This window comes from Sorex araneus, chromosome 2 (genome assembly GCF_027595985.1).
Source record: "Sorex araneus isolate mSorAra2 chromosome 2, mSorAra2.pri, whole genome shotgun sequence".
Taxonomy (NCBI): domain Eukaryota; kingdom Metazoa; phylum Chordata; class Mammalia; order Eulipotyphla; family Soricidae; genus Sorex; species Sorex araneus.
Genome location: NC_073303.1, coordinates 231778110 through 231804340, shown reverse-complemented (window position 1 = coordinate 231804340; position 26231 = coordinate 231778110). Strand labels below are relative to the sequence as shown.

The 26231-nt window shown below is 63.1% G+C and overlaps 3 protein-coding genes across 23 annotated transcripts in view; 2 read left to right on the top strand and 1 right to left on the bottom strand.

Moving 5' to 3' along the window:
- The window catches only part of C2H19orf44 (chromosome 2 C19orf44 homolog), an 11746-nt gene extending 2359 nt beyond the window's left edge, over window positions 1-9387 (bottom strand). Inside the window, exons 1-6 of one of the 10 annotated variants that reach the window (XM_055126678.1) lie at window positions 9262-9387; window positions 9033-9103; window positions 8220-8430; window positions 1551-1686; window positions 733-1285; window positions 77-326 (exon numbers count right to left, since the gene is read on the bottom strand). In XM_055126678.1, coding sequence (XP_054982653.1) covers window positions 77-326; window positions 733-1284 — 802 coding nt within the window. In that variant the 5' untranslated portion in view covers window position 1285; window positions 1551-1686; window positions 8220-8430; window positions 9033-9103; window positions 9262-9387. Of the gene's footprint in view, window positions 1-76; window positions 327-732; window positions 1286-1550; window positions 1687-2249; window positions 2521-2573; window positions 2723-8219; window positions 8431-9032; window positions 9171-9261 lie in introns of those variants that run through there. The other 9 variants (XM_055126677.1, XM_055126674.1, XM_055126673.1 and 6 more) reach the window with 9 other exon arrangements.
- On the top strand, window positions 2876-9026 carry CALR3 (calreticulin 3). Of its 2 annotated transcripts, XM_055126683.1 has the most exons (9): window positions 2876-3002; window positions 3078-3179; window positions 4227-4430; window positions 4894-4988; window positions 5700-5870; window positions 6085-6192; window positions 6353-6484; window positions 6694-6786; window positions 8305-9026. In XM_055126683.1, the coding sequence occupies exons 1-9, from the start codon at window positions 2912-2914 to the stop codon at window positions 8434-8436; spliced, it is 1128 nt and encodes a 375-aa protein (XP_054982658.1). In that variant the 5' UTR covers window positions 2876-2911; the 3' UTR covers window positions 8437-9026. The 2 variants fall into 2 exon arrangements, with proteins under 2 accessions (XP_054982658.1, XP_054982659.1); XM_055126684.1 differs by lacking the exon at window positions 4894-4988 and having other exon boundaries at window positions 4227-4413; window positions 5738-5870.
- Window positions 9345-26231, top strand: EPS15L1 (epidermal growth factor receptor pathway substrate 15 like 1). Of its 11 annotated transcripts, none has more exons than XM_055126661.1 (25): window positions 9345-9575; window positions 10719-10756; window positions 10827-10916; window positions 11014-11061; window positions 11184-11234; window positions 11525-11587; window positions 11995-12120; window positions 12571-12630; window positions 12699-12932; window positions 13193-13350; window positions 13441-13597; window positions 13731-13816; window positions 14874-14946; window positions 16289-16450; window positions 16634-16831; window positions 16941-17087; window positions 18442-18565; window positions 18987-19037; window positions 19110-19243; window positions 19504-19558; window positions 19714-19796; window positions 20957-21089; window positions 21700-21747; window positions 24499-24707; window positions 25502-26227. In XM_055126661.1, the coding sequence occupies exons 1-25, from the start codon at window positions 9488-9490 to the stop codon at window positions 25643-25645; spliced, it is 2760 nt and encodes a 919-aa protein (XP_054982636.1). In that variant the 5' UTR covers window positions 9345-9487; the 3' UTR covers window positions 25646-26227. The 11 variants fall into 11 exon arrangements, 10 of the variants coding, with proteins under 10 accessions (XP_054982636.1, XP_054982635.1, XP_054982639.1 ...); XM_055126660.1 differs by having other exon boundaries at window positions 11184-11279; window positions 25502-26225; XM_055126664.1 differs by having other exon boundaries at window positions 11184-11279; window positions 20957-21023; window positions 25502-26223.

Here is a 26231-nt window from a genome sequence, read left to right as displayed (position 1 = left end):
GAGAAGGTGCAGGGGCGAAGGATTGAAGGGACAACGAAGGAAGGGAGTGAATGCGCTGAGTCCCCCACCCACTCACCGTGGCTGTCCTGAGAGTCCTCAGCCAGGGACATGTCCAGGGGCTCGGCCACACTGCCCTGGGGAGCTTCTACCCCAGAGAGAGGAACAGGATCGGAGAGTGATGGTGAACTGGGGGCAGACACTCCCTGATGAGGAGCATATGGGGTCCCCGAGCCCAGGGTGGGCAGGGAGGCAGGAGCAGCAGGGCCGGGGGGCTGCAGGTCACCCCGTGGTCGGGCTTCGGGCTCTGGCTCTGCTGGGCTACGGCCCTACTTAAGCAGAGAGGTCAGACGTCAGAGGTTTGGAAGTTGGACCCCCCACCCTCTAACCAGTCCCCACTTCCCGCCTTCGGGGAAGTTGGGTATTCTTGGAGCAGCAGTTTTCATAGGTGGAAAAGGTAGAAATCACCCCTCACACAGCGGACACAGACATGGACACACAGTCACACACATGCACAATGGGCACAGATGCGCACAGACACACCAACATAGATACAGATACACACAGACACACACATCCACATAATACACAGGCACACATGTACCCCCACAGCAGACCTGAGTGGGCTCAGGGCTGTGGGCAGATGTCACATCCCCAGTCCAGGAGCACAGAGCTGTCAGTGGCTAAGTGGGATCCGGGGCGTGACCCCTCATAGACAGGACTTGGGGCGCTCACCGAGAGTCCTTTCCCCGGCGCCTCCTTTTCTCTGGACGATTCTGTCAGCTCCCCAAGCAGCTCCCTCACTTCCTCCTCCTCGCTGTCCGGGGAGCCCCTGGGTGCTGGGGGCGCTGGGCTGGTCCCCTGGGGGGCTTCTAGGGGTGCCGCCGCGTCTGAGGGCCCGCGCTTCTTCAGGAACCTGCGTCCCGGCTGGTCCCGGGGTGCTCCCCGCGCTGGGGAGTGGGGGCTCCCGGCCCTGCTCCAGGCGGCGCTGCTGGGCTGGCTGTCCCCGGAGATGGGGGTGCCGGGGCCCGAGTGGGGCGCCCGCCGGCTCTGCAGCCGACCCTCGAGGCGCGCGAGTCTGGAGAGCGCGGCCTGGGCACGCAGAGTGGACGCGGGGGGGCGGGTCCCCGGCTCCGGCTCCGGGACTCCCGTGGGGCGCTGGCTCAGGAAGCGGCTCTGGCCCTGCGTGACGGGGGCGAGACTCCGGCCGAGGCTCAGGTGTCGCAGCAGATCCAGCGGCGGGTCCTCCCGGGATCCCCCGCGCCCCGCTGGCCGGGCTGAAGCCATCCTAGGGCGGGGCAGGCACCCGATCAGGCCCGGGAGTGTGACAGCCCCCAGCTCCGCCCCGCCCCCCGCACAGCCCCTACCCGAGCCCTCCCGGGCCCTGCGCACGCGCGCGCCTGCGCCCAGACCCCAGCCCTGCCCAGAGGAAACTCGGGCGGCGAGCCCAGTACCCCAAGCCTCTTCCCCCGGAGACGCGCGTCCCGGGCACGGGGCGGGGTGGGGGGACGGGTGTCAGAGCCCGGACGGGGGGGTCCCCATCGAATCCTCACCTCTCTGCGGGGCCTGGAGCGGGCTGGGTGGGAGGAACCCCACTACTGCACGCAATGCTCAGAGGCCCTGCTTGGTGTCCCTCTGCCACTCACCCGCCCGGACCCGGGCTCAGGAGAAAGGACCCAAAGGCAGCTCCTGTCAGGGGAGGGAGAGCAAAATGTGCGGTTACAGCCGAGTGGAGGGGTCGCACCTGGGGCCCCACATGCCAACGGGAGCTGGAGGAAGCGGGGGCGACTCAGACCCACCCTGTAAGCCCCCGGGACCCCGAGAGCTGCGGGCACTAAGGAAGGGGGGCTCGGCTTTGCAAGCGGGAGCCGGGGTCCCTCCCCCCACCCAGGATCCCTCAGCACCGCAGAGTGTGGCCCAGAAACCAAAGTAAGAAAATCACAGGGAGCAGCACGGGAAAGTGCCGCACACGCAAGATCCCAAGTGCATCCCCACCTCCCTGGAGGCAGCCCCCATTAAAAACAACGCTGGTGCCAGGAGAGGGCCAACCTGCGGAAGCTCGGGGTTCCGTTCCCAGCACCCAGAGTGTGTGGCCCCCAAACCCAACACAATCCCCAAACCAGAAAAGGGGGGAGGGGCTCGTGAAAGACTAAAACTCGGTAACAGGGAACGGGGATCCACGCACTTAACCCTCTGGACTCGGCAGAAGGAAGGTCATGCACGACATGCATGACGTCACACGCACGACACACCTCTGACGTCATGCGCACGTCAAATCCTTCTAAAGGACATAGGTCAGGGCACATATGGAGGAAGTGCGCCCAAGCCTGCAATCAGTCAGCTCTGCACCCCTCGAAAGTACCTGAAAAGGGGTTGGGAGGCAAGCAAGACTCCCGCCCCCAGAAAATTCCTTAAAGCCAATGAAAAGGACCCAACACGGGCGCCCCGCAGGGCTCTCCCACCAGCGCACGCATAACATCCTCAAGGGACATCCCAACGAGAAAACAGGCGCGAGCTGCCCTCCCGACCCACTCAGCCCCGGGTGTTCCCTCTTCCCCGCAGCATCTCTCCCGAACCTCGCCGACCTTCCGCACACGGTCCAATTCATGCGCCAGTGCTGCAGCCGCGATCCCAGCCAGGCACTCAGGCCCGGAGCCGCCCGTTGCCCGGGCAACAGCGCCAAAGCGAAGACGACCACACCTCCCGGCGTGCACCGCGCCCTCGGGCTCATGAAAGCCGCAAGGTCACAATCGCGGGCCCTGTCGGGAGTCGTAGTTCAGGGCTTGGGACCCAGGGCTCTTCAGGGTCACAATCGCGAAAGTCGTAGTTCAGGGCCGGGGAGTCGGCGCGCGAGGTCTGCCAGGATTTGTAGTTTGGAGACGCGGGGGGGGGGGTCCAGGTCAGGGTCACGTGCATGGCTCCGCCTCGCGTTGCCTTATGCGCCCTCTGCGTGCTGCGCGTGGCGCTGGCTACCGTCTACTTTCAGGAGGAGTTCTTGGATGGAGGTAAAGGGACTGCCCGGCCGCGCCGCCGGGAACCCCTGCGGCCGCCCTGACCCGCCCCCTGTTATCCCCGCACAGAGCGCTGGAGGAACCGCTGGGTGCAGTCCACCAATGACTCGAGCTTCGGGCACTTCCGACTCTCGTCGGGCAAGTTCTACGGCCACAAAGAGAAAGACAAAGGTGGGCGTGGGTGCGTGTGGGGAAACCGAGGCACCGGCGGATTTGCAGAACCCCGCGGTTTCCTTTTGATCTGTCTCTGGACAGATCCTCCTGAAGGCATGCCCCTGCCCCATCTTTCAGGTCCTTCTGACTTGCACATCTCTCAGGGGCGGCTGGCACAAGCAGACTGGGAGCGAAAGTGTGTGTGTGCGGTGGTGTGTCGTCTGCTGCTTTCAGGCAGTTCAGAGCTACAGACTTAGCACCACCCAATGAGCCTAACAAATCTTAAAAAAAAAAAAAATGGGCTGGAGTGATAGCACAGCGGGTAGGGCATTTGCCTTGCACGCGGCCGACCAGGGTTCAAATCCCAGCATCCCATATGGTCCCCTGAGCACCGCCAGGGGTGATTTCTGAGTGCAGAGCCAGGAGTAACCCTTGTGCATCGCTGGGTGTGACCCAAAAAGAAAAAAAAAAAAAAAAACAGGAGCCGCAGCTCTAATACAGCGAGTAGAGCGTTTGCCATGCTGAACTGGGTTTGATCCCTGACACCCCATATGGTCGGCCCCCTGAGCCTGCCAGGAGTGCTCCCTGAGCACTACTGGGTGCGGCCAACCCTCCTCCACCCACCAGCACCAACAAAATAATTAAAAAAGCAAAGGGGTCAGAGCTGCTTTCAAAGGGGTACAAGAGTTAAGGCATTTGCTCTGAATGTGACTGACACAGGTTTGGTCCCTGGCACCACATAGAGTTCCCTGTAGCCTGGTCAGGACTCAGCCCTGAGCACAGAGCCAGGAGTCAGCTCTGAGCACCAGGGGTATAGTGTCCCACACACCCACAAAACGCCTATGACCCACCAGAAAGGCCCCACGCCAACCACAGGGTCAAGGAGGTGGTGGTCCAATGGGCATTTGCCTTGCATGGGTGTGGCCGACCCCAGCACTGCATAGGGTCCACTCAAGCAGACCCAGGCGTGCCCCAGCCTCCACCTCTGTGCTGGTCTGAGTGGGAGGCAGCTTCGGGGCCCTGGGGAGTGCAGGGGCATCTCCTGAGCCCCAAGTCTGCCTGCAGGGCTGCAGACCACACAGAACAGCCGCTTCTACGCCATCTCAGCACGCTTCCGGCCGTTCAGCAACAAGGGGCGGACTCTGGTGCTGCAGTACACGGTGAAGCACGAGCAGAAGATGGACTGTGGGGGCGGCTACATCAAGATCTTTCCGGCCCACCTGGACCAGAAGCAGCTCAACCGGAACTCGCAGTACTACATCATGTTCGGTGGGCCGGTCTGGGAGGTGGTGCAGGGTGGACATGCCCCCATAGGCGTGAGGAGGGCTCTGGGGGAAATCCTGCAGGTCACAGGTGAGGGCTGAACCCCAGACGGGCCACTGCTGTGAACTAAGGCCACGGCTCTCTCCTGGCAGCCTTGCCTGTTGTGTTGGGACTTCCCAGCCTGATTAGTTCCCTCTGCCCATGTCCCCGGCCCCTCCTCCCGCATCATCTGCAGGGGTAGTACTTCTGAGACCACTCACAGTGACCTGGCCTTTTTCTGTGCCCAGACCTGCTTTGTGAAGCTGACAGGCTACCTCTGTGCCCAGACGGGCACTGCCTGCTATTCCAGTGCGGCTGTGCTGGAGCCTGACCTTGCCCAGCACCTACCTCTTACCCAAGAATGGTTGTGGGTGTCCAGTGGGCCTAGTTTGGGGGAGGAAATTGAGCAGAGCTACCGCTTTTCTTGTAGGACCCGATATTTGTGGATTTGATGTCACGAAAGTCCATGTTATTTTGCATTTCAAGAATCAGTATCATTCAAACAAAAAAACAATCAGGTGTAAGGTATGAGCCTGCCATTGGCGCCGCCAGGGCCTTAAACAAAGTTTAGATGCCATTGTTTCCTTCTGTGGTGAGCTGAGCTGCTGTGTCCCAGTAGCCAGCCACAGATCTGGGACACTCCTGCCACTGGCTTCCTAGTGGAGTTTGTCCCCCTTGAACAGTCACCCCAGTGTGGGTGCAGGGGTGGCACAGGTACATGTACAAGTGTGGACAAAGTGTGAGCAGAGGTGCGGTGCAGGTTTGAGCATAGATACAGATGTGGGTGCGGGTGTGGGTAAAGGTCTGGGTGCGGGTCAGGTGTGGGTGGGGGTACAGGTGTGGGTGCAGGTGGGTGCAGATGTGAGTGTGGGTGCAGGTGTGTAGGTGGGTGTGTGTAGGTGTAGGTGCAGATGTAGGTGCGGGTGTGGGTGCAGGTGTGTGGATGTGTGTGCAGATGTGGGTGCGGTGTGAGTGTGAAGTGTGGATACAGGTACAGATATGGATGTAGGTGCAGGTCCAGGTGTGGATCATGTGTGAACACAAGTGTTGTGCAGGTTGATTTGGGTGTGGGTGCAGGTGTTAGGTGCAGGTGTAGATACAGGTGTGGATGCAGGTGCGGATGGAGGTGCAGGTTTGGATGCAGGTGTTGATGTAAGGGATGAGTGCTGGTGTAGCCGCAAGTGCACATGCTGGTGTGGGGGAGGCTGGGTCTCACCTGGCCATGCCCTGGCACAGGTGGACGGCTTCACACACCTCTACACCCTGGTGCTCAGGCCCGACCTCTCATACGAGGTGCGCATCGATGGGCAAGTGGCCGAGTCGGGTGACATTGAGTACGACTGGAACCTCGTGTCCCTAAAATCGGCGGCTAAGAAGACACAAACAGAGCCACAGGCCTGGGAGCAGGTGTGGCCCCTCCCCCGCCCTGTCCACACCCCACATCTGTGTCCCCTGACTCCCTCTGCGCCCCCACACCCCACATCTGTGTCCCCTGACTCCCTCCGCCCCCACCAATGCCCCTCCGCCACCTCTGAGCGCCCTCCCTGACAGCCCCTTTGGTGCCAGTGTTTCTGGTGCTGACCTTCGAGTCTCACAGCTTGTTTTTCATCCATATTGGTAGGATTGGGATAAGCAGTTTCTGGATGCCGGGGCCAGTGCGCCCAGCGACTGGAACAGCAAGTTGGACGGGGACTTGCAGGCTCCACTGCTGCAGAAACCACCCTACCAGGTGCATAGCCACTGCTGGCTTCCCGGCCCCTGCCCTGCCCACCCCAGGTCCCACCCCATCATTGGCCCCGCCTCCAGCTCAGGCCCCGCCTCCAGAGTTGGCCCTGCCCCCAGTACCCAGCCCCATGCCCCAGCCCACTGTGTCCACTTGGCTGTCACAGGACAGCCTGAAAGCCGAGGGGATCAACAATGATGTCTGGCTCCATCACAAGTTGAAGAACACCAACTACTTGACGGAGTACGACCTCTCGGAATTTGAGAACATTGGCGCCATCGGCCTGGAGCTTTGGCAGGTCCTGTCCTTGTACAACAGAGGGAGGGTGGGGTCTCCAGAAGTTCCCCAGTGCTTCCAGTGTGTCCTGGAGCGGGCAGGGTGGCCAGCGCCCAGGGCCCATACGGATCCCTGCCCAGGGCCTCCAAACCTCCAACCCCTACCACGCCCTCTGTTGCAGGATTAAGCATGCCCAGGCGGAAAGTTATTCCTATCACCCTTTTCCTGCAGGTGAGGTCTGGAACCATCTTCGATAATTTCCTGATCACAGATGACGAAGAATATGCTGAGAAGTTTGGCAAGGCCACATGGGGCGAGACCAAGGTTAGTCTGGGTGTGGGGACCATGTGCGGTGAACCACGGTGTGCCCAGGTGTGGTGGCAGGAAGCCACGTGGGGCGAGACCAAGAGATCCCTGAGCACAGACCAGGAGTAACCACTGAACACCACCAGATGTGGCCAGAAAACCGAAAAACAATTTTTTTTTTTTTTTTGCTTTTTGGGTCACACCCAGCGATGCACAGGGGTTGCTCCTGGCTTTGCATTCAGGAATTGCTCCAGGGGGTGCTCAGGGACCATATGGGATGCTGGAAATCGAACCCGGGTCGGCGGCATGCAAGACAAACACCCTACCTGCTGTGCTATTGCTCCAGCCCCAAACCGGAAAAGAATTTTAAAAGAATATTCCAGAATGGTGCCGGAGCGGGTAGGGTGTTTCCCTTGCACGCAGCCAACCCGGGTTTGATCCCAGGCATCCCATATGGTCCCCCAAGCATCGCTGGGTGTGACCCAAAAAGCAAAAAAAAAAAAAAAAACAATATTCTAGAAGGCCTTCTGCTTTGATTCTGTCACTTCTGGTTGTTTTTGGTTTGTGGCCTCTGGTATGTGGGGGTGGTGCACTGGGTCCCTTGGATGTCAGACTGGCAAGTGGGGTAAATCTGGCAAAACCCACCCCACCCAAGCCTTGCCCAGATCTCGGGACTTGCACACATCTCATCTTTCACTGCTGGGTCCCTGGAGTGCCCATCACTCGCTCCAGGCTGCAACTCCTCCTCCCCGCCATCCCCAGCCCTGCTGTGTGGCCGTGGCAGTATCAGTGTAGCCGCAGGTCTGCCAGCCTGTGTCCCCAGTTTCCAGGTGTACACCCTCTTCTGCATGTCAGGCGTGCCCCTCCTTCCTGCCTCAAGCACAGCCCCCAGCGTGCAGTCATGTGTGCATGCAGACCCCATGCTCATATGTGGGGCCGGAGCGATAGCACAGCGGGTAGGGCATTTGCCTTGTATGCGGCCGACCCGGGTTCGATCCTCGGCATCCCATATGGTCCCCCAAGCACCGCCAGGAGTAATTCCTGAGTGCAAAGCCAGGAGTAACCCCTGAGCATCGCTGGGTGTGACCCAAAAAAGCAAAAAAAAAAAAAAAAAAAAAATCATATGCACCAGAAGCACGCAGTGACACAAGTAGCCATCACCATGCAGTCACGAGTGCACAAACGCACCCCTGTCTTCACGCAGTCACACATGCACACCCCCCAGCACGCAGTGACTAGCACACAACCCTCCCCCAGCTCGTAGTCGAGCATGCGCATGTGCACCACTAGGTGCAAGGTGCAGGCAGACAGGACCCTAGCTGACTACTGGTTCCCAAGGGCAGGGAGGTGGCCGCAGAGCCCTGCTGCAGTGCTGGACTTTCTAAGGGCCCCCACAGATGCTCGCCGAGGCTGTTGGTTTTGGGCCACCTAGCACCTGTTGCTATATTCACCCTGCACAGCAGCAAAGGCCTCTGCATAGAGTCCATGAAGGAGGCCTGCTGGGGCCCCCGCTTAGGCCATCTGCTCTTGCTCCAGGGCCCAGAGAAGGAGATGGATGATGTCCAAGTGAAGGAGGAGGTGAAGCTGGTCCGGGAGCTGGAGGAGGCCGAGCTGCCACTGGCCAGGCAAGGCCAGTTCCGTGGGTTCCGCCGCGGGGGCGAGCTGTAGCCGGACAAGGGGAGGGAGCATAAAAGCTGGTCTGGTGCCCTCACTCATCCTGTCTTTTTTGCCGACACCGCCTTCATAGGACAGAATCCCTGGCCAACAGACCCCAGTTTTATTGTTTTGGGGCCACAGCTGGGGTGTCCGGGAACCACTTCTGGTGCTCCGAGTGAGTGCTGGTGATAGCCCCTGTGCTCCCACATACACAGCCCAACCCAGCACCACCTTGCCTTGTGGGGTCTATTCCCAGCTGCTCATCGCTCCTGCCGGCGACCTCCGCCACATGGTGGTTCTCTGGGGGGCTACTCCGGGACCGGGACCCTGGGCCAGCGTTTGTACTTCCTGTGGCCACGGTGAGTGCCCCGAGCCCCAGCCCTACCCGACCTGGGCTTCAGAGTCTGCCCCCTGTGTAGACCGACCATGCGGACCTGCCCCCCTGTGTGGACCGGCAGTACAGATCCAGTCCTGGGCTTTCCGTACCAGACCATGCCCCTAACCCCGCTAGAGCCCCAGTACCCAAGGTGGGCGCAGCTGAGGACCGGGAAGGGCCGGTGAGAACCACGATGAGATGCGTGGACGGACTGTGCGCCCCCTGAACTCACCTGCATGGACGCCCGCAGACTGGCCGTGGTCAGCCTCTGTAGGTGGGAACGGCCGAGGACTTCACCGCCAACTGCACCGCGTGTAGGAGGCGGAGGGGGACAGAGAGGCTCCTTTGAGACTGGACAGCTGCCGCGGCCACCGCGGAGGGGCTCACGGCCGCGGCTAGTGTAGACGGAGCCCCGACTCCAGCCCTGACACGCAGACCTACACGGGCGCAGCACAACTCACAGAACGCACACTGGTTCCGCTGCTGGGAGCCAACGCACGAAGAGGAGCCTGCCTCCTGGCCGAAGGGGCGAGGTGACCCGCTGCAGATGCCGCTGGGCTCTCCGCCGCGGCCCCGCCCTCCGCCGCGGCCCCGCCCATCGCCCAGGCCCCGCCCACCTGTCAAGTCTCGTCGCGCAGGCCCGTGCGAACGGTGCGGCTCTCGACCCCGCCCCGGGCCCCACTGGGCATGCGTGGCGCGCGTTCGGCCCGCCCCCGCCGCTGCGAGCCGAACCTGCGGGAAGATGGCGGCCCCGCTCGTCCCGCTCACGCAGCAGGTAGGGCCGCGGCGGGGCGCGGGGCGCGCGGGGCGGGGGCCGGGAGGCCGGGAGGACACGGGAGCTGGGGGCCGCGGGAGCCGGGGGGGCACCGGGCGCGGGGGCCGGGACCCGCGGGGTGAGGGATCGGGGGCCCGTGGTGGGACGGCGCGTGGTGCTGACGGCGCGGACTCAGCCGTTCGGGGCGGGCCTGGTGTGCGGGGGGAGGGCGGACGGGCGACCCGGCGCGTCTTTGTTCCCGCGGGGGCTCGGGACCCGCCACCGGCTCCCCCGGCCCGCCCAGGGCCGCCCTGCTGTCCCCCGCTGTCCCCGCCGCGGCCCGGCTGTCCCCGCCTCGGCCCGGTTGTTCCCGCTGCGGGGCGCCGCGCTCATTCATTCTGCGCCGCTACCGGGGACTCACAAGGTCGCCGTGCCCCGGGGGAGGTGACCCCGGGGGTCCCGCGTCACATTGGGACGCGCCTGCCGCAAGTCCTCGGCCCCGCCCGCACCGGACGCCTCGCTGACTGCACGCGGTGCGCGGACAGGCAGACAGGGGTCTGGCCAGGCCAGAGTTGCGTGAGAGCTTCGGCGTGGGCGTCAGGCACCGTCGTAGGGTCGTGGCAGAGGAGTGGAGCAGGCTGCTCCCCTCGCAGGGGCTGAGGGTTCATCCCTTCCTGCCTGTGTCTTCGCAGAGCTACAGGGCAGGCCCTCAGGGGTCCCCAGGGACAGGCCCCTAGTGCAAGGGCACCTGGCCCCTGCCCAGCTTCCGTGCCCCCGCAGCTCTGGACGTGTCTCCCAGTGGTGATCATTTTGCACCTCAGTCTCCTGCCCTGTGCTGGGGTGAGGCGTGGGCCGTGAGTCAGCTCCCCTGGACAGAAGGGCGGAGGCCAAGGGCCCTGTGGGGCTCCCCCAGAGATGGCTGAGGCCAGAGGACAGCCAGGGGTCTGCCCCACGCCTCTAGCACCCAGGCTGGGCTCACCTGTGCCTCTTAGCCTGCTGGCTGGCACTCTTCCCCGTGGGACCGGCCCCGTGTCACCTGCTTCCATGCTGGCCCATGCTCCTCTGCGGTCTGGGCCCCTGGACTTGCTGCTAGGACCAGATCTTGTCCCTCGGGCCCTGCTGGGGATTGTCTTGAGCCACTCGCCCATCCTGCTTTGTCCACAGATGCCCCCTGGGAACCCGCTGTACGAGTCCTACTACAAGCAGGTAAGCTGCGGGCTGGCCCTGCCCCTGTGCCCCGACCCTGGCTGACCGCCGTACTCCCCTCTGCAGGTGGACCCCAGCTCCACCGGCCGTGTCGGGGCAAGTGAGGCTGCATTGTTCCTGAAACGCTCTGGGCTTTCAGACGCTGTCCTGGGGAAGGTACGGGAGGCACTGGCGGAGGGCGGGGGGGCATTCCGGGGCCGCTCTGCTGTTGACACCGTGTTGTCCTTGTCCCTGTCCCTGTCCTTGTATGCAGATCTGGGACCTGGCAGACCCTGACGGCCACGGCTTCTTGGACAAGCAGGTACATGCCCTGGTACTCTGTGAGCGCCCCTTCTGGCTGGCGTGTCTGCGGTTGCCTGGTTTGTAGCCCCCTCCCAGGATGGCGCCACGGGGCTGAGGCTGAGATGCCCATCTCCCCCACAGGGCTTCTATGTGGCCCTGCGCCTGGTGGCGTGTGCGCAGAGCGGCCACGACGTGAGTGTGAGCAGCCTGGGCCTGAATGTGCCGCCACCCAAGTTTGTGAGTACCAGGCGCCGGCAAGGCCCTGCGCCTCCAGCCTGTCCACACCCTAGGCTGCAGTCCTGCACCCTTCCTTCCCCGTCTCCCCACGTTGGGGGGCCCCAGAGAGTCCACATCCTTGTGAAAACAGGCTCTGGTCGGAAGCCTTCCCAGGCCTGGTGGCCTGGCTGGTGCCCACACGGGAGGGCGGGTCCTGCAGGATGGGTACCCCCTGAGGCACCTGCCCTGTGCCTGGCCCTCTGCAGCACGAGAGCACCAGTCCCCTGATGACCGCGCAGTCGTCCGCAGAGCCCCACTGGGCTGTGAGGGTAAGGAGCCGCGCCTCTGGGGCCCCCTCCTGCCTCGCCCGCTGGTTTCTCTGCATTTGTGGGTATAACCGTAATGTGTTTCACAAGGGTTCTGTCTGCTTTCTCACTTCAGGGATCGTTTAGTCATAGAGTTTCCCTGGCAAGATCACCACAGTTTAAATAGCTTCACGTGATGGTCACACCCCATATTTGGTCACACTTTGGTGGTTAAACTCTGGTCAGTCCCTGACACCCTGTGGTCCCCAAGCCCTGCGCTGTCGGGCCTGCCTGGCAGTGTGGTCAGTGGCTGCGGGAAGACTCACTGGGGACTCCTGTGGCCTCAGGACCATGTGTCCATCACATGGGCCCTCGGGCCGAGCCCCTGCCTGGTGCCCACCCCTCAGCATCTGTCTCGGCTCTCCGGCCAGGTAGAGGAGAAGGCCAAGTTCGATGGCATCTTTGAGAGCCTCCTCCCTGTCAACGGACTGCTCTCGGGGGACAAGGTCAAACCCGTGCTCATGAATTCCAAGCTGCCCCTGGACGTGTTGGGCAGGGTGAGTGCCCACTCCCGCCGCTTCTGCCTGTGTGCCTGGGGTCCTCTTAGGGACCCTCTGTCCCTCATAGCAGCCTGGTGTCAGAGTATGGGACTGAGTGTGTGGGCAGGCCTGGGCTACTGTCATTCATGGGAAAGCATCGCTCGAGCTCATGTACACACATCAGTGCATACAGGTGTGCCCACACAGCTTGTGTACATGTGCTTAGATAGCTCATGCACATACATGTTCACATACCACCTATGCTGCTGTGCACACTCACATTCATACACACCTTTACATTTATATAGTTACGCACACTTCAGTGCATGTATGTCCACACTTGTGTGTATATGCTCACACATGTGCACACATGCTTACTCTGGCAGAGTCTCCCACAGCATCTGTGCTGTGCTGGGGTACAGCTCACTCTTAGATCCCAAGCGCTGACCACACGGCTGTGCCCCACAGGTCTGGGACCTGAGTGACATCGACAAGGACGGGCATCTGGACAGAGGCGAGTTTGCGGTGGTACGTAGGCCTGGCGCCGGGGAGGGTGGGGCCCGTGCATGCATCCCTGCTCACCTGGTCTCCTGCAGGCCATGCATCTGGTCTACCGCGCCCTGGAGAAGGAGCCGGTGCCCGCTGTGCTGCCGCCCTCCCTCATCCCGCCCGCCAAGAGAAAGAAGTCGGTGTTCGTGGGCGCCGTGCCCGTGCTGCCCGCCAGCCCGCCGCCAAGGGACAGCCTGCGCTCCACGCCCTCCCATGGCAGCGTCAGCAGCCTCAACAGTGCAGGCAGCCTATCCCCAAAGCCCGGCCTAAAGCCCGCACAGGTAGGAGGCTGTGCCCGGACCCCCAGCTCACCCACCCACAGCCCCCCTGCCAGGAGGCGACCCCTGGGACAGTGGCCTCTGTTGGGGGCATCCACTGAACCCGGTGTGGCACTGGCCCCCTCCCCCCAAAGGCCCCTCACTGGCCTCGATCACTTCCACTGGAACGCTGTAGGGGCGCCTCCCAGCAGTTGGAGGGGTGTAGGCCAGGAACAGGGCTCTGGGGGTGCTGGCTGTGGTCCTAAGGCAGGGACCCCTTGCAGCCCCCTGTCAGTTGGGTGGTTCCAGTGGCTGACAAGCTGCGCTTTGACGAGATCTTTCTGAAGACTGACCTCGACCTAGACGGCTACGTGAGTGGCCAGGAGGCCAAGGACATCTTCCTGCACTCAGGGCTTCCGCAGAGCCTGCTGGCGCACATCTGGTATGCGGGGCGTTGGGCGTTGGGCGGCAGCCGGGCTAGAGCTGTGGCGCCTCCAACCCCCGCTGCCCTGGAGCTACTGTCTTTCCCTAGGGCCCTGGCCGACACCCGGCAGACGGGGAAGCTCAGCCAGGAGCAGTTTGCCCTGGCCATGCACTTGATCCAGCAGAAGGTCAGCAGGGGTCTGGACCCCCCACAGGTCCTCTCCCCCGACATGGTCCCACCCTCAGAGAGGGGCACCCCTGGCCCGGTGAGTCCTGGCCACTCTGCCCTCTGCCCATCATGCCATTCCCGAGCCCACCACCAGGTGGCACCAGCGGTTCACAGGCCTGGGCCAGCCCCCACTTCCCCACCCCCTTACACTGGCTTGGCCCTGCTTCCAGGACAGCTCCGGCACCCTGGGCTCCACAGAGCTGACAGGGGTGGCAGAACTGGATGACATCAGCCAGGAGATTGCCCAGCTGCAGCGGTATGTGTGTGGGGAGTCTGGGGCTGGGGTCCTGCATTCTTAAGTAACTACTTTTTTTTTCTTTTTATTTTTATTTATTTATTTATTTTTTTTTTTTGGTTTTTGGGTCACACCTGGCGATGCACAGGGGTTACTCCTGGCTCTGCACTCAGGAATTACTCTTGGCGGTGCTCAGGGGACCATATGGGATGCTGGGATTTGAACCCGGGTCGGCTGCGTGCAAGGCAAACACCCTACCCGCTATGCTATCACTCCAGCCCCTTTTTTTTTCTTTTTAAACATAACACCACTCTGAGGTTTTGTTTTATTTTGGGGGCCACACCCCCACGGTGTTCAGGGGCTACTTCCACCTCAGCATTTAGGGATTATTACTGGCAGGGCTTGGGGACCCCTCTGTGGTGCCAGGAATCAAACCCAGGTTGGCTGTGTGCATACTATCACTCTGGCCTTTTTCTCTTTTCTTCTTTTTGTGGCGGGGGGGGTCTTACCCGGTGATGCACAGGGGTTACTCCTGTCTCATGCACTCAAATAATTCCTGGTGGTGCTCGGAGGACCATATGGGATGCTGGGAATTGAACCCGGGTCGGCTGTGTGCCAGGCAAACACCTACCCGCTGTGCTTTTGTTCCAGCCCCTTCTCTTTTTCTTTCCATCCCTTCCTGGTCCCTCCCCTTGAATCCCTTGAAGTAAACTCATTGGGGCCCCTCGCGCCTCTGGGCAAAGGTGGCGTCGTGTGTGAGATGCCTCCAGGAAGGCCAGAGCTTGGGACAGATTTTGTTTTTCGGGGTTTTTTGGAGAGGGAAGTTGGGCTGCACCTGGTGGTGCTCAGGGATTACTCCTAGCAGTGCTCGGGAAATCTTACAGGATGCCAGGGACCAAGGCAAGCACCCTCCCTGCTGATCTGTCTTTCTGGTTCCAAGATGGGGGCCTTGCTGTAGGTGCAGGCCTGGGCCCCTTGTCCTGGGACCTCCACTTTCCCCTTGATGGGCTGTGGCTGAGGTGTGGTGTGTGGGTTCCTGGAGCAGCCGCCCCTCATACTGCATGGTCTGGACCTTCAGAGAGAAGCACTCCCTGGAACAGGACATCCGGGAGAAAGAGGAGGCTATAAGGCAGAAGACCACTGAGGTTCAGGTGAGTGGGGGTCCTTGGTCCTCCTAGGGTGGGCGGGGCCCTGGGTAGGCGGGGCGGACGGCGAGCGGGGTGGATTGGCTGGTTGGTGGGGGGGCGGGACTCCGAGACTGCCCCTCCCTTGATCGCTCCTGGTTAGCCCTGGTGTGGGAATGGTCCGGTTTTAGTTTTTGGTGTTTTTTTTTTTTTCTTTTTGGGTCATACCCAGCGATGCTCAGGGGTCACTCCTAGCTCTGCACTCAGGAATTACCCCTGGCCGTGCTCAGGGGACCATATGGGATGCTGGGAATTGAACTCAGGTCGGCTGCATGCAAAGCAAATGCCCTACCCGCTGTGCTATCACTCAAGCTCCCAGTCTGGTTTTAGGCCCCTCTGCATGGAAGGGGCATGTTTGGCCATTTTCTGTCTTTCCTGGGGCCCGTTACTAGGACACGTGTCACACCTTGTTCCATGAGGAAGAACCTCAGCGTTGGGGTCGAAAGGGCCTGCCGAGCGCATGCGCATGGAGGCTTAGCCGCTCTGCCGCCTAGGCTGGGACTGTGCAGGGCCCTCCAGCGGCATTGCATGGCTAATCTGAGCGGTGCCAGCCGGCCGGTGTCCCTCCCATTCCCAAGTACTTTTTTCCTTGCACTCTTGTTCTCTGCGTCTTTCTTTTTTTTTTTTTCTGCTTTTTGGGTCACACCCAGCGATGCTCAGGGGTTACTCCTGGCTTTGCACTCAGGAATTACTCCTGGCGGTGCTTGGGGGACCATATGGGATGCTGGGGATCGAACCCGGGTTGGCCGCGTGCAAGGCAAGCGCCCTACCCGCTGTGCTATCACTCCGGCCCCTTCTCTGCGTCTTTCTGTATCTCTCCCGACCCCTCAGCACATCTGCCTCTGAGGGTACATCTTGGTCCAGAGGCCCCAGTATGGAGGGTAACCACCTCTTCCGCCTGGCCAACCAGGTTTTGTGAAGCTCTTTACCCCGGGAGGTCCTGGCATCTGTGTGGCAGTGGGTCTAGGGCCCTTGGCACTTATGAAAGCCCGTGGGTGACCTGAGCACCATCCCTCTGTTTCTGTATCCCCGCACAGGTCTTTTTGTGGCAACATTTAAGTGCTCAGTGACCATAGGGCCAAATTCCCCCTGAGCTGACCTCTCCTCTCCCCTTGCCCTGTTGTCCTCCGCTCAGACTCACCAGTACCTCACCCCATGACCCAGTGATGTCTCCAAGCACTCAGGATCCGCTCTGTCTGACACCCCGTCTTCCCATATGCTGTCTTTCCTCTGTCTTTCCGCAACTCCGGGTGACGGTCACTGTGGGGCTTTGCTGCCCTGGCCCGCGGTCACCAAACCCATATTCCAGGAGCTGCAGAAGGACCTGGACCGGGAGGCGAGTGGCCTGCAGGAGCTGGAGGCACAGAAGCAGGAAGCGCAGGGCCGCCTGGATGAGATGGACCAGCAGAAGGCTAAGCTGCGGGGCATGCTGGGAGACGTGCGGCGCAAGTGCCAGGAGGAGACGCAGACGGTTCGGCCACACGCCCGCCTCCTGCGGGAGCCTGGGCCCCAGTGCACATTCAGGCCCTTCTCTGGGGGTCCTGGTTTTCTCTGGCTACCATTGCTTGGCTGAGCAGCTTGAGGCAGGCTGGGAGGTGACCAGGGTGGGGAACAAGAGCAGATGGGCCCAAGGTCACGCCACTGTCCTCTGCAGATCTCCTCTCTGAAGACCCAGATCCAGTCACAGGAGTCAGACCTCAAGTCGCAAGAGGATGACGTGAACCGGGCGCGGTCAGAGCTGGCGCGGCTGCAGCAGGAGGAGGCTCAGCTGGAGCAGAGCATCCAGGCAGGGCGCGCACAGCTGGAGACCATTCTGCGCTCTCTGCAGGCCACACAGGACGAGATCGTCCAGGTGCCGTGGCTGCAGGGGCCCCAGTCCTGCCTCCGGCATGGTGCCAGCCCGGCCTGGCCCTGCCCGGCCCAGCCCAACCTCTGGCATGACGCGTGTGTCTGCCCCACAGGCCAGGAACAAGCTGTCTCAGATTCACGACAGCCAGCACGAGGCCCGCCGGAGCCTGGAGCAGCTGGACTTGGTGCCCAACAGCCTGAGCCCCGGGGCAGAGCTGGGCGAGGGCAGCGTCCCCGACAGGGCGGGCTTTGGAGCCATGGTAAAGGTCCAGTAGGGCGCGGGCGCCTGCTGCTGGCCTGCAGGGGGGCAGAGGGGGGCGGGTCTGTCTGCTGCTCCCCAGAGCCTGGGCCCTACTGCCCCTGTTCCCGGGGTCACACCACAGGCTGCCATTACAAACGGCCTCAGAGGCCCCAGCTGGCCGGCGTCCAGGCCCACGGCCGTAGCTCTTTTGGGCCCCCATTGTCTGGCGACCCCGGGGCTGGGGCATGCTTGGAGTGTTCCCGGGAAGCCTCCGAGGCGCCCCTTAGCGCCCTGCCCAGCTCCGTGGGGGGCTGCGCTTTCTCTGGTGCTGCTGTGGCACACAGCCTCTGTCTGCTGGCCGGTGCTTGCTTCACACCTCGCCCATCCCTCTCATTCTCCCTCTCAGGGTTGATTGCTCTGCTCTGCCCCACGGGCACTCAGGGCCTTTGCTATAGCTGTGGGGCTCCGGGGTGGCCGGTCCTGGCCAGGCGCGAGTGCAGGATGCTCTGGGCGGCGCTCTTGCCATGGACAGGGTCTGCAGCGCATTTGCTTTCTGGGTGCACCCCCTATTGGTCAGGCTGCCCCGCCCTCGCTCCACGTCCCCCACAGCCTCTCTTTGTGTCCAGCCTCCCGCGGGGCAGAGCCCCGGGACTGACCCTGCCCGTGTGTGGGACAAAGGCCGGTGTGGCCTGGGACAAATACAGTTCTGAAAGCTCGGGTCAGCGTCCGTTTCTTCCTGCCCCGCGGGGGCTTCTCTGCGCCCAGAGGCATCGGGATTTTCCCTGTGGGCACCCTTGCCCGTGTCCTTACTGTGCGCCTGGGCCCGTGGCCCCGACAGTGGCCCTTCGCACCCTGCCCTGGCTCTTCCCCACACGCCCTGGGAGAGACGGCTGCCAGCACCGCTCAGCCCCGCATGCCCAGGGGCCTCTCCCTGTGGCCCTTCTGTAGCTTGACCGTGTCCCATAACCCCCTCCAAGTGTGTGGGTCTCCGAGGCCCCTGACCGCAGCCCTTCGTCCTGGAAATGGGCACGGGAGCCCCGGACTCCCCGAATAGCGCCGCTTTGCGAGCCGTGAGGCGGAAACAGCCTCGCCTTGGTGCCGACACTTCGCCCAGACCTCCGCCCCTTAACCAGCCTCAGCTCAGCTGGGCCTCCTGCCACCTTCCAGAACCTTCCACCCTCCCCCCCACTGGCACTCTCCCACGCCCCACCCTGGAGCCCCACAGGATCTGCCAGTCCATGTGTCCCCGGCCCCCCTGTCCCAGGCTCTCGGGGCCCCGTAGGTGAGTCGCAGCACGTCCTGGAGAGGTGTAGATGGTGCTGGAGCTTGAGGCCTCGCAGCATGGGCGGTGACGGCCGCCTCTCACGCTGCAGGATGACCCTTTCAAAAACAAAGCCCTGTTGTTCAGCAACACCGCCCGGGAGCTGCCGCCCGACCCCTTCCAAGCTGACGACCCCTTCAAGTCGGACCCCTTCAAAGGCGCCGACCCTTTCAAAGGTACCTGCCAGACTGGCACCCCCAAGGCCCAGCAGCCCCTTGCTGTCCACTTAACATGGAGGTTGTGGGCCCCGTGCCAGCACGCATAGAGCCCAGCGACCACGCTGGCCCCTCACCATCCACTCTTGATACGTGGCCGCAAGCCCTGAGAAGCCCCTGGCCACACTTGGCCCCTGTGGGGGATCGTCGCGCAGAGAAGCCCAGGGCTCCCAGGTGGCAGTGTTCGGAGCAGAGCTGCCCGGAGGCTTAGGCAGCAGCTACCCATGTCCCAGTCTGTGTCCAGCCGACATCCCAGGTGGGGTGGGAGGGCCGGGCGGGCCATTGTGCACATGAGCATGTGGTGGGCTTGCACTGGGCAGGGGCGGGAGCGGGAGAGTGGCCGGCCTGGCTCCACTGCTCATTGTCCCCGTCCTGCCACCAGGCGACCCGTTTCAGAGCGACCCCTTTGTGGAGCAGCCACCAAGCTCAACAGGTGAGAGGAACTGGGCAGGGCACCCTGCACCCCAGGCCGGGTGGGCGCTGGCCTCACACTCTGTCCATACAGACCCATTTGGTGGGGACCCATTCCGAGAGAGCGACCCGTTTCGTGGCTCCGCCCCTGACGACTTCAGCCAGAAGCAGGCCAGGACTGACCCCTTCACCTCCGACCCCTTCTCCAAACACTCCTTACCAGCCAAGGTGAGTGCAGCCGCACCTGGCCGTGCCCCCTTCTTCGCGTGGGCCCTGCCTGTGCCCACTGGGTTCGGTTTGCCTGTGGGCTTCCTGTACTGCCCGCCCCACTGGCTTCGTGCCTGTTCCCTGGGGTCTCCTCTGTGCAGGGGGAGCCGGTGAGCGTCCTGGCAGTGGCCCTGGTTGTTCCTGGTTCAGCTTTGGCCACGTCCCTTGTAGACACCCACCTTGCCCTGTCCCTCATTCTAACTGCCCTTGGTCCTCCTCAGCCTGACCCCTTCGAGTCCAGGGACCCCTTCTCCGGAGCTTCCTCCAAAGGCTCAGGTGAGGCGGGCTCACTGCCCAGCAGCTACTTTGCATGTCAGGCATGGGGTGTCAGGTAGACAGGATGGACACTGGCGGGATGGCCCCGGGTCTGAGCAGCTGTCCAGCCCAGGCTGTGGTGAGGCACCATTGTGACCCTGAGACACTGCCCACAGGCCCCTTTGGAGTTTTGGACCCGTTTGGAAGCGGCTCCTTTGGAGGCACAGAGGGCTTCGCCGACTTCAGCCACATGGGCCAGGTAAGGCTCGTGGCATACATGTCCACCTGCCCCTGCAGCGCCCAGAGGGTCTGGTTCTGGCTGCCACTGCACAGACCCAGGTGCCCTAGAGAGACCCACCCCCCCAAGGCGGGCCAGGCCCACTCCTGTGTCCTTAGCCTCGGCCACTGGCTAGGTGTGACCCCCAGCTCTGGGCCAGGGGGTGGGGTAGGGCGGTGAGAGCGAGAATAAGATGTAGAGGGGACAGGAGTCTGGATGAGGGATCATAGCAAGAAGCCCAGTACTCAGGAAGGTTCCAGAAGAGTCTGTGGGTGGGCAGTAGAAGCTGAGCAGCCCTGAGCTCGGGCACAGCCTCTGACGTCCACCCCTACAGGAGTCCCCAGCCCAGCCCTCTCGGTGACAGGTCTGGAGGACCCTTTGGACTGCAGATAGGGGCCTTTGCCAGCCACTGGGCGCAGCCAGCAGGGGGCAGGAAAGCGGCCCGTGCCCAGTGCAGGCTCTGAGCTTAGGGGAATGTGCACCAGTGTACCCCCCCGCCCATTTCCCCCCCTGCTAACCTGTCCCCTATCTGCTGCCCGGCTATCCCCCCGCTGCCCAGCCCCCTCCTGCTTCCCCATCCACCTCTCCTCGCCCCATCCCTTCCCCTTGCCCCGTCCCCCTGCCCTCCACCTGTCCAGCACCCCCCCACTGCCCCATCCCTTCCTGTGGCCCTGTCCATCCCCCTGCTGCCCAGACCCCTCCTGATGCCCCGTCCTCCCCTCCTGCCCCCCACCTTGCTCCCAGCTGGCCTTCCTCTCAGCAGCTTGAGGAGAACCTGGGGCGTAAATAAAGCAGCGAAGGAAATGAAAGTGAGGTGCCTCCTGTGTGCACGAGCTTGTCGCGGCCCGCAGGAAGGCTGCTCCCGGCTGTTGTGAATGGCCCTCACGGCAGCCCGCAGAGGCAGCCTCGGGAGCGTGGGGGGGGATGTAGAAAGTGTGGGCTGGCCCCCAGCTCCCTGGGACCCCACAGCGTGGTGCCCCCCAGCTTCCTGCCCCGGTGTTGGGCAGGTGCGGCCCCAAGCCTGGGGAGTCCCGGGAGGCAGTGCCCTGCCCGCGCCTGCACCCGGCCCGCCACCTCCCTTCCCCACACCCTTTGTCTGTCTCTACACTAACCCCATGTGGCCTCTCCTGCCTCTCTTGCAGCCCCCAGCTTCTGGCCCCCTCTCCTCCTCCTCTGGCGAGGCAGCATTCTCAGAGGAACCCTTTAAAAGTAAGCAGGACACCCCCACTCTGCCGCTGAAGAAGCCGGCCCCGCCTCGGCCCCAGCCGCCCAGTGGTCAGTACCCCGCACCGGGCGGGCTGCTGCACCGAGGCCCTGAGCCGCAGAGCCAGAGCCCGTGTCGGGGTTCTTGCCCTGGGCAAGGTGTGACCATAGCATGACAGACACACACAAGCACGGGATTGCATGATGCACACGCAGCATGCCTCACGGGCACACACTCCCCCCAGGGCACACACATGCTCCTCTCAGGTACACACATCCCTCAAGGCACACGTGCCTTCAGGGCGCATGCGCGCACGCACACACACTTTCTCTTAGGTACACACTCCCCTCAGGACACACGCCCCCAGGGCACACACATCCCTAGGGTGCACACACCTCTCAGGTATATGCCCCTCTTAGGTACACATACTCCTTGGGACATAGATGCCCCCAGGGTGCACACACACCTCTCAGGCACACATGCCACTCTTAGGTACACACACCCCTGGCATACGCGCCCCCAGAGCACACAAGCCCCTCAGGTACACACGCCCCCTCATGCGCTCATGGGTCCCCAGGGCACACACCAGTCAGGCACCGTGGCAGGTGCCATAGGACACAGCGTGGTGCAGCATCTGCGAGTGGTGCGAGGCCTCACGTGTGTCTTTGCTCTCTCACCCAGAAGCTGCGGCTGACCGAAGAGGCCCCGCGCCGTACGCGCTCCTGGGCGGTATGTAATGCCCAGCCGCTCGCCCGCAGCGCCCATGCCCACAGATCCGGCTCTGACTGAGCCTCAGTTCCCCTCCTAGCCCAGTGTGGGCTGTGTACCCCCCACGGGATCCCAGTGCTCCCATGATCGGGATGGGGGAGCAGGTCAGGGTTAGCAGCAGGGCCGTGGGGTCCTCGGGGCCTGTGGGGCCTGGCCCCCCCTCCGTGTGTGGTCTGCGTGCCGTGTGGTTTTGGGGCGCGGCCCTCCAGGGCACCCAAGTGTGCCCTGCTGGGTTGGGCCCTGGCATGTCGGGGGCCGGTGGAGGTTTCGTATACACCTGGTACGCGTGTTTAGAGCGAGGACGGTGCCTGCGCCCCGCCTGTCTGCATTAGCCCCGTGCTGCTCCTGCCCTGGTCCTGAAGACCCCCTCCATGGCTGGAGACCTTTGCTGGAAGGCCTGCCAGGCTTGCGGAAACAGCAGGTGGTGTTTGGGGGTGCACGCCAGCTTCCTCCCGCAAATGCAAAACAGCCTCTGAAACCGGCCGTTGGCCCGCGCCTCCGCAGGTACCGCCGGGCCCGCGAGTTTCTAGGTAAAGTTGTTGATCTGCGAAGGAGGAACCAGATTTTTTTTCACAGCCAGGAAGTGGCTGCGGGTGCCCGTGATTGGCCCCAGCCCCTGCACCCCACCCTGGCCGCTTCCTGCCCACGGAGTCTCGGGGCCGCTCCCTGCAGCCGTACTCCCCGGGAGCCTCCGCTCTCCTTGCCTCTCCTTTCACCTTTCACCCCGGCCAGTGCTTACCATGACCTCCTCACCCCGGCCAGGCTGGTCGTGTGCCCACAGGGTGCCTCCACGTCGTGCTTCACACGCCGCCTCCCTGCACTGGGGGTTCAGAGCGTGGGGCACCCCCAGGCCCAGGTGATGAATGACAGGTTCTCTGCAGTGCCTGGATTCCCCCATGCCAAGCCTGCCCACCGTGCGCTCGCCCCCCACCTCTGCCCTGCCCACCTCGGGCTTGCCCCCTCACCCCTTCCCTGTCCACCTTGTGCTTGCCCCCTCGCCCCTGCCCGCCCTGTGCGCGCCCCCTCACCCCTGCCCTGCCTGCCCTGTGTGCGCCCCCTTGCTCCTACTCTGTCTGCCCTGTGTTTACCTCATCCCTGTGTACGCTGTGCTCAGCTCCCTCACCCCTGCCTGTCCTGCACCCCCACTCCTGTAGTGCAGTTAGCGCTTCTGCCTGGTGCCAAGCTGTTCCGTTCCCACATAGTGGTAAAGCCTGCAGGCAAGGGCAGGGCTGGGGCTGCCACCTGGGAGGGATGGATGACCCCCGGACTCAGCTCAGAGAAGTGTGCTCCCTGCCTCTGCCCTGCACCCCCGGCCCTCCCTTGTGGGGTGCATGTGTCTCCGGTGGGTTTGGAAATGGAGGTTTTTGTCCTGACAGCAGTTCTGGGTGTGTCGGGGGCAAGGCGGAAGGTAGGCGTGTGTCAGATGGGTCTTGTGGGGCACAGTGGCCCCACCCTGCATCCAAGAAAGGGCCTGACCCACTCGCACCCCAGTCCCTGGACCCCTTGGTAAGAGGGCAGCAGCGGCTCCCGGTGCCCTGGCCGTGTCCCCGATGGGGGTGGTACTCTTCTAGCTCGGACTCCTCTGCAGAGGCCCCGAGGCTGCCTCCAGGCCCCAGAACTATGGACTCCCCCCCTGTCTCGGGAACTGCCTGAGTGGGGGGCTTCCCCTCCCCTCTCCCGTGCAGAGCCCATTTTCTGAAAGTCAGTACATATTCTGGTGGGAAATCTCACCAGGCCCGTGCCGGGCCTTGGGGCTCAGATCTTATCTGTGGCCCAGCTGCAGCCCGCCCGTGCCGGTCCCCTGGCCTGGCAGCCCCCGTGGTGGGGCCTGTGGTTTGTGAGTGCAGCAGGGCGGGGCGGGCGGGGCCCAGACCTCAGAGTGGCTCTTGTTGTTGTTTTCTTTGCTGGGCTGTGCCCCCATCTCGGCCTCCGAGCACCCCACCCCTGCCTGCACTCTGTAAACAGGAGCTGAAAGTTTCTGGCCAGGGGTGGGGGAAGGGCCGTTTTGGGACACGTGACTGGGGGCATCCGTGTGGGACCCCCGGCCCCATTTCTTGGAAAGCACCCGTGGGGTTCGGCCTTTGGGCTCAGCACCCCCCTCGATGCTGCTGTGCACTGGCCTGGCTCCCCCATGACCTTCGTCTCTGCTGCATGCCTCAGTGGGCGTGTCTGCACTTGGGGGTCTGTATCTCATGAGAGCCTTCACTCGGGGGGATGGCCTGCGCCCGGGTCACCAGAAGTGCTCGCGGGAGCCAGGAAGTGGCGTGCAGGCACTTGGGGCCAAGGGGCTGTCACGGGGCTGACTGTGCGGGGCTGGCTGTGTGCGGGGCCGGCTGTGCGGGGCCTGAGACGGTTGAGCCAGCCGTGGCCTCTCAGCACCTTCCCCGAAACTGAGGGCGGTTGGTGCTGGTTTCAGTCTCGCGATGGCTCAGCATCAGCTCCCGAGCAGGGAGTCCACAGTCCTCTGAGCAGGGACAGGCCTCACCCAGGGACCTGCAGGTCCTGGGTACAGTCTGAGGAGCCCCCAGCCCAGGGACCCCCAGGCAGATGTGGCACAGAGGCCCCTCCATAAGGAGCCGCCGCCAGGACCCCATCCCCGGGGTCTGCCTGCCCACGCATGGTCCCATCCACCCTGCCCACTTGGTGGCACATGGGGTCCCCTGGGGGAGACGCCCCACTTAGCCAGTAACTGTCCTTTCTCTGACCCTCCAGGTGAAAGCACGCCCGTAGGCTCGCTGGCCTCCACAGATGCGCCCACGGGCCCTGACCCGTTCCAGCCTCTCGGGGCTGGGGACCGCAGCGACCCGTTCCAAAATAACCAGGGTTTTGGGGACCCGTTTAGTGGAAACGATCCGTTTGCTCCCTCTTCTCCGGCTAAGCCCCCCAAGACCACGTCCCTGGGCCTGGCGGCCTTCAGCTCTGTAAGTTGAGCCCGTGCCCGTGGTGTTAGCATGGCCTCAGCCTGCGTCTCAGTATCGCGAGGACTCAGCAGCCGCCTCTGGGGCCTCGGGGCAGTCACCCCGCATGTGAGCACCCAAGGGGGTCACCTCATCCAGGCTTTGCCGGGATAGGAACCCCGTATTACCTCCCCTGGGCATGGCAGGGCCAGGCCTGTCCCAGCTTCTTCCTGTTGTGAAGGGCGTGGGGCCAGGGTTGGGGGCAGCAGCCTCGTCGCATCAATAAAGGCGGAAGCAAACGGCGTCCGCGTGAGTTTGTTGAACGCCCCTCGTGGCCTGGGCCGAGGCTGAGGTCCTGAGGGTGGAGTGACTTGCACTCACCTCCCGTGGGGCTTCAGGGTCCGGGCAGGAGGGTCCCTCAGCCCTCAGAGCCCCCTGGCCCGTCTGCAGTGACCCTAGAAACGATCTTTCTGACACATGAGGTGTATGGCAGCTCCTGCGGCCAGGCCAGCCCCCAAAAGAGCCGGAGTCGGGTGCATCCTGGGGAAACATTTTCCTGGAGCCTCTGTCCCACCCCCAAGCCTGCCGGCCCTGTGCCCTTTTTGCTGAGGGTCCCCAGGGTGTCCGAGGGTGGCACAGAGACAGACTGGCACCGGAAGTGTCACTGCAGGATGCAGACATCTGTGAACGAGCGATGGCCCCCGCCCAGGGTGGGTCTGGGGCCCTGAAACGATACCTCACAGACTGCTCGGGCCTGAGCCCCGCTGCTTCGTGCCGGCCCCCCACAGCACGTAACGGGGTCCCCTTCTTCTCCGCAGCTGGGCAATGAGGAGCAGCAGCTGGCCTGGGCCAAGCGGGAGAGCGAGAAGGCAGAGCGCGAGCGCCTGGCGCGTCTGCGTCGCCAGGAGCAGGAGGACCTGGAGCTGGCCATCGCGCTCAGCAAGGCCGACATGCCGGCCTAGGTGCCCACCCGCTCCCGTGCAGCCGCGAACTCTGAGTCATATAAACTGTTTTAATACGAAACACGGAGCCGACGCTTCCTTCCAGCTTCGCCCAACACCCCCCCTCCCCCCCCGTGGGGGACAAGAACCTGGTCCCAGAACATTCCAGAAGCTCAGTCAAGGGTCTCCCTGGTCTGCCCTAGGCCCGGGGCCCAGGCGGTTGCCCTGGAGGTCCTGCAGGGGATTGCTGCCTTGCCACAGCTGTGCATTGTGCCCGCAGCCCAGCGGTCGGCCACTTGTCCTGTCACCCAGCAGCCATTTGTCCATCCATCACCTATCTATAAAGTTGAGGAATTTTGTCCCGGGACAAAATGTGCCATTTATCCAAGGCCAGTGCACCTCATGGGCTGTGTGACCCTCACCAACAGCATCTGGAACCTTCCATCGCCCCTGCTGGCTCTGAGCCCAGCCTGATGCCCATCCCCTGCCCCTGCTGCTGTGAGTCGTGTGCCGCTTGCCCATCGTCCTCGCTGCGCTTTCCGAGTTTCCAAGTTGACAACTTTATTGAAAACGGCAATTTGACCCGTGGAGCTCACCCCCCAACCGC